At 32.9% G+C, this 6608-nt stretch overlaps 1 protein-coding gene across 1 annotated transcript; it reads right to left on the bottom strand.

The window, feature by feature from the left end:
• Positions 1-3301: 3301 nt before the first annotated feature.
• LOC145583807 (uncharacterized) lies at positions 3302-6340 on the bottom strand. Its single transcript, XM_081640779.1, has 5 exons — positions 6238-6340; positions 5176-5443; positions 4554-4590; positions 4116-4262; positions 3302-3874 (listed from the first exon to the last, which is right to left on the bottom strand). The coding sequence occupies exons 1-5, from the start codon at positions 6281-6283 to the stop codon at positions 3302-3304; spliced, it is 1071 nt and encodes a 356-aa protein (XP_081496905.1). The 5' UTR covers positions 6284-6340.
• Between the last annotated feature and the right edge of the window lie 268 nt (positions 6341-6608).

The raw sequence follows: 6608 nt of genomic DNA on the forward strand, positions 1-6608 counted from the left end.
AGGCAATGTTGCAGAAATATGAGTTGACAGAACACTCTTGGTACAAAAGAGTGTATGAGTTGAAAGACAAATGGTGTCCTGCCCTTAGTAGAGATTTCTTTTCAGCAAGAATCTTATCGTCACAAAGGAGTGAAAGCACTAATCATGCTATAGGATTTAGAGCAAGTAAAGCAACTACTTTGACAGAATTTTATACCATATTTAAGAAGACAACCAATCGTTGGAGAAGCACAGAGAAATATGATGAGTTTACCTGTAGCAAGTCAATAGCATTCACTTCATTGCCTCTGTCTGGAATGCTAAAGCATGCTGCACAGGTAAAAAGTTAACTGACAACTACATAAATTACACCTAATATATGGCAATTTAAATGAACCTACATGATTTTGATGTACAGGTTTTCACTTTATCACTCTTTAGAGATTTTGAAGAGGAGTTTGGATACTCTATGGCAACAACTGTTCAGATGTTAGGCAGTAATGAAGAATGCCTACTTTATCAAGTAACACTAGAAGACAAGCCATGGTCTGCACATCAAGTAAACTATATACATGAGAGCCAGACTGTATGGTGCACTTGCAAAAATTTTGAAGCATCTGGATGGTTATGTTATCATTGCATCAGAATTCTACATTTGCATTCAGTAACAAGAATACCAGATAAGTATGTTTCAAAAAGATGGACTAAGTTTGCAAAAACAGAGGCATGGGATAGGTTGAAGAATCAGGATTCTAAACAGCAATATATTCCATGGAGGCAAACAATGATGAGGAAATTCTACAATCTAATCTTAAAAAGTCAAGAACATGAAGAGACAAGAGCATTTATGGAAGAAAGCTTCAGAAACAGTCTTAAAATGGTGGAAGACTTACTTGCTAGTGCTGCTCAGAAAGAAAGTGCAGAAGCTGCTTCTAACATTCCTAATGTGGCAGACATCACTCAAAGCAATACTGACGTTTCTTCAGCATCGAGTACAAGCACAAGTGTACCACAAATACTTGATCCTAAAAGGGCTGTAACAAAAGGAAGAAGCAAGAGAGCAAAAGGAGGACTTGAAAAAAGCAAGAGAAAAAGAAAACCAGCACTGCCACCTCCAAATTCAGAATTTGGATCAAAGACACCTAACTTACGACTCTTTTAAGATCTTTTTTAGAACATTTTTTTTTCGAAATTAATATACCTTGTATTGTTAAACTAATTTTCTTTTGTTTTTTTACTCTATGACAAGTTTAATGAAAATGTGATTGACACTTTTTTTAGCAGATGTTTAATTCTTGGAAACATCAACTTATGTTACCCTTTTAACGTATAAAAGTAACCATTTTCATGAATAAAAGTAACCCTTTTCATGCATAAAAGTTATCCTTTATATCCACTAAAAGTTACGCTTTCTGGTAATAAAAGTTACCCCTTTTGTCAATAAAAGTTACCCTTTTCACGCATAAAAGTTACCCTATCTATCCAAAAAAGTATACCTTATCCTTTCTATCCACTAAATCAACCTTTTCTTTGTTAATAGTTACCCTTTCTGGTAATAAAAGTTACCCCTTTTGTCAATAAAAGTTACCCTTTTCATGCATAAAAGTTACCCTATCTACCCAAAAAAGTATACCTTATCAAATATAAAAAGTAACCCTTTTTATGCCACAAAGTAACCCTTTTTATGCACAAAAGTGACCCCAAAAAACATACACAAGAACCTTTCAAATTACTTAATGTATGCACATACATCAGTATTCCAAAAGAACCAAAAACTATCCACTAAGTTTAATTACATCATTTAACTTGATGTATATGCACAAACATTAAGTTTTTTCATTGTTCAAAAAATACTCCTAGACCTAATCAACCTTTGCTTCTAACAGTCATTTCACCCTTTAGAAGGAGTGTACTTGTCTGTCTTCTTTTTTGCCCTTTTTCCTTTGGGATTCTCTTCGTCTGCCTTTGCCTTTGCTTCTACTTCAGCTGCCATTTTTCTTTCTTCATTATCTTTCTTCTTCTTTGCAGCAATTGCATCCTTTCTTCTCATTTCAATTTCCTGGCAATAAGCAGGATCTTTCTTCTTCTCATTGAACTTCTCTAATTCTGACAACACATCATTCCTAGATTCATTCAAATCACACAGCACCAGTGTCGTACAGATAAATAATTACTGTTTTCAGTTCATTTAATTTGAACGATTCACCAACAAAATGGAGCATGTGATACATGACAAACACCCCACAGTCCAAATTGTCAACTTTTTCTTTTCTCCATTCCAACTCAGCAATTTGAAACCTATAAGAAGGTAGCTGAGAACTCTTTGGATGATTTCTTTTTCCGTGAAAAACACCCATTTGATCACACTGACATAAAATATAAAAGTTTAGAATAAAATAAAACAAGAAAAAAGAAAAAAAAAATTTAAATGGAAACAATAAGTAAACAGAAACATAACAATGAATCAACGTAAACATACCAAGTGTGAAGACAATTCTTTGGTATATTAAAGAGCATCATCACGCCAGATGATATTGTCAAGATAATATACCACCTCTTTTGTATGATCAATAACAAACAAAATGTAGTGATTCTCAATAAGAACAGGAAAATATATCTGAAACAGAAAAAATTAAAACACTGATTTAGACAGATTAACACAAAACAGAACTTTTTTAAAGTTTTGATAGTAATTTATCATGAAATATACCAGTTCAGCATCCATAATATCACATTCAGGATTCTCATAGCACACCCAACCTTCCCATAAACCGTGCAAATCATTAACAGCTTGTGAAACTTCACCTTTGCCAATGTTTTCACAAACATGCAAGAATGCAAACTATTAAAAAGTATGAGAACTTGTTTATAGAAAAAGATAATAACTTTAGTGCACATAAAGGGTAACTTTAGTGCACATATAGGGTAACTTTAGTGCACATAAAGGGTAACTTTAGTGCACATAAAGGGTAACTTTAGTGCATATAAAAAAAAATCAAATTACTTACACTTTGCCTCACACCAAAGAAGAATTTTCGAGGACCAGAATCAAAACATGCCTACTCGTTCAAATACAGACAGTAGCAATCAATGATACACCATCTAATTCTAAGTGGAGCTACCAGGGATACCATGTCTTCTCTTGGAATTAAAAAATTCATCCCAATAGTAACAAGATTCTCACTGCAGCAATAAAAAATAAGATAAGCATTAAAAAAAAAATTAAAGGAAAAAAAACATATAAAATATAATTATCATAAAAAATGACACTTAACTTCCTCATCATTGAATCATCCTTCAGTAAACAATAATCAAGAATTTCCTAATGTAACTTGGGCAAATTCTTGAAAATCCGAGCATTAGCCCTCAAAAACAAAGTAAGAAAAGGAACATCCACACCTACTGGCCCACAGTCGAGTGAGCAAAAAGATTTATTGCCTCTGACGATACGTCTAGAAGCATTTGCTACAGAAGGCCCAACATCATCCTCAGACCTATTCATCAAAACACTTTTTCCTTTACCATTGACATCATCCTCAGACCTTTTCAAATTCAAATCTTCTGCAGGTTCATTATCAGGAACATCATTGTTATGACCTTCAGGTTCATTATCAGGAACATCATTGTTATGACCTTCAGGTTCATAAAACTCACGAAACATTTCATGAATAGACTTCATCTTGTTACACTCCTCAATTAAACCATCTAAAAGCTTCAGGTAATGAGGATCAGAAAGTAGCTGTTGTGTTTGAGAAAATACAACAGGATCATCAGAGGATAATGATTCAATTCTGCGAGAAGCAATCATATCACTCAAGGTTTGAAAACCCTGTGACTGAACCAACAATAATACATCCATATTTCTTTTGACCAAAAGAAATGTTTCATGAACAGCCTGCAAACATATGAACCAATAAGAAACTATACAAATGTAAAAAATAAAAATAAAAAACAAATGAAAATTCATGATATATGCATAAAGTTACCCTTTTAAATGCATAAAGTTACCTTTTATTATGCATAAAGTTACCCTTTAAAATGCATAAAGTAACCCTTATAACTGAATATTTAGGGTAACTTTAGTGCATATAAAGAGATAATAACTAAATAAAAAAATAAAAAAAAAGAACCCTTACATCAGTTGAAATTTCTTTAATTTCATCATCAGTCATCACACTTTCTGGAAGCTCAAATGCAAGAATGCGGCCACTTCTACCACTTGTAGAAGCCCCTTGACCACAAGTTTGCTTAACAACAGGAGTTACAGGATCCCTAACTTCAGGCTGTGAAACAGGTTATGTAAGGGTATCCAATGGTCCCTGCCCAAAATCATCAGCTTTAATCTCCAAATTGATCCGCTTCTTAATCTTCGCATCAGTCCAATGTTGAATCAAAGGAAGGGTACTACTTTCCTTTTCTCCTTGGAAATTTAATCGATGAAAATACATAATTTGCAAAGCTAGCAAACAACCACTTACATTTTGAGCATTTTCATCATTCTTATACTTCACAACAGCCTTCTTTAATTTTTTCAAAACATATGAACACCAATCAAATGATTTGATTTCATTAACATTTTCCACAGCCTTCAGCAACTTCAATGAAACAGTCCTATTAGTAGTAGGAGCTAAGAAGCTAGACATAGCATGTAGCACAAAACATCTCTTGAATTCTTCACCACCATCATCCAAATCAACCATCCTAGACTCCACTTTTGACAAATGCAGAGGTTGCTTCTCAGTAAGACCATAATCAAGTCTCCATGACTGAATGATACGTTTATCTACACTACCTTCTTCAGGATTCTTCTGAAGTTCAGGAACAACAATCTCACTCATAGGCAAGCCAAAGACATCGCATATATCATTTTTAGTAACTACGAACTCTTTACCAGCAGCAATAGTGAACATGCAGCTACCACCATTAAAGTGTTCAACCAGCCAATGTAGCATTTGACGATTCAAAGTTTTCAATTTCAGATGTAATAAACCACCAAAACCTATTTCTTCAATAGCTTTTTGTTGATTAGGACTAAAAGTACTCATCATTAATTCCAATGTGTGTGGTCTGCACCTTGCAATCAAGGGTCTTTTTTCCCTAAATAATAATAATATAAGTAAAACAATATCAGAATCAGAATCAGAATCATGATATATATGATTAAAAAAATACAAAACAAAAAACATTTATACTTACACAACAGTATCAGAATCAGAATCAGAAACTACTTGCAATTCAGCATCTGCTTTGGCCTTCTTAGATACAATTTTAGACTTCTTAGGAGCTGCTTTAACCTTCTGAGGCTCTGCTTTGGCCTTCTTAGGAACAGTTTTAGCCTTCACAGTTTTAGACTCTGGTTTGTCCTTCTTAGGAGTTGTCTTGTTCTTTTTAGCAGGCTCTTTACCCATTCCTTTTCCCCTTGAAGGCGATTTATAACGATATCCACCTATTGAACCACCTATATCTAATTAATACAGAGGATAACCATAAATTACAAATTCACAAATTACTCATGGGAAAATTTAGAATATATGCATAAAAATCCTTTTAAATGCAAAAAGTGACCCTTTTAAAAGAATAAAGTGATCCTTTTTACTGCATAAAGTCACCCTTAAAATACAACAAGTAACCCTTTTAACTAAAAAGTAACCCTTTAACAAACATAAAGTGACCCTTCTAACTATATAAAGTGACCCTTTTCACTGCATAAAGTCACCCTTTAAACTACAACAAGTAACCCTTTTAAATACAAACGTGACCCTTTTGACAGAATAAAGTGACCCTTTTCAAAGCATAAAGTGACCCTTTTCAAAGCATAAAATAACCTTTGTCATGCATATAAATAACATATATATATATTACTCACACACAATGCACAATGCACATATTACTGGTACTCAAACACATATACACAAACACAATGCAGATATGCATACTATTCTCATAATCTAACTAAAACCTAACATCAAAATTTGAAGAATAATGAATAAAACTTCTGAAAACAAACATGCAAAATTTGTTTAACATGTAACAACACCACAACACATATATATCAAATTTTGAACCAATTACCACAATGAACAATAAAATAAAGCAAAATTAAACATAATAACTTCAAAATTGAAATTCAATTATCATAATATGCATAATAAATCAACAGAAAACAATAAAAAATAACATGCACTACTAATTCGACATATATAAGCGAGAATTCAATTGAAAATTCGAAAAAATGATGAAAAATTTAAATAAACACACCTTCTTCAGCATCTACAGCCTTCTTTGTAATCTTCTTCTTCACCATTGCTGAAACTAACACTACAAAAAACGAAAACAAAATCAAAATCAAAAAACCTAAAAATCGAAGAACGAAAACAATTTAAACTAACAAAAATCTCAAAAAAATAAGTAAACGAAACAGAATTAAGCGATAAACAACTTCACAAGTGAAAGAAAAGAGAGAAAAAGCTCGAAAAGCAACAATGGAGGAGAGAGAACACGCTCGAAAAGCAACAATCGCCAGTTAACTGGTTTTTAGAGAGAGAAAAACGAGGAGAGAGAAAGCTATAGTGTTTGAATGAAGAGAGAAAATCGAGGAGAGAGAAAGTTCTATTTCTTTATTCAATTTT

The sequence above is a fragment of the Chenopodium album genome, chromosome 16 (assembly GCF_948465745.1).
Source record: "Chenopodium album chromosome 16, dcCheAlbu1.1, whole genome shotgun sequence".
NCBI classification, from domain to species: Eukaryota; Viridiplantae; Streptophyta; class Magnoliopsida; order Caryophyllales; family Amaranthaceae; genus Chenopodium; species Chenopodium album.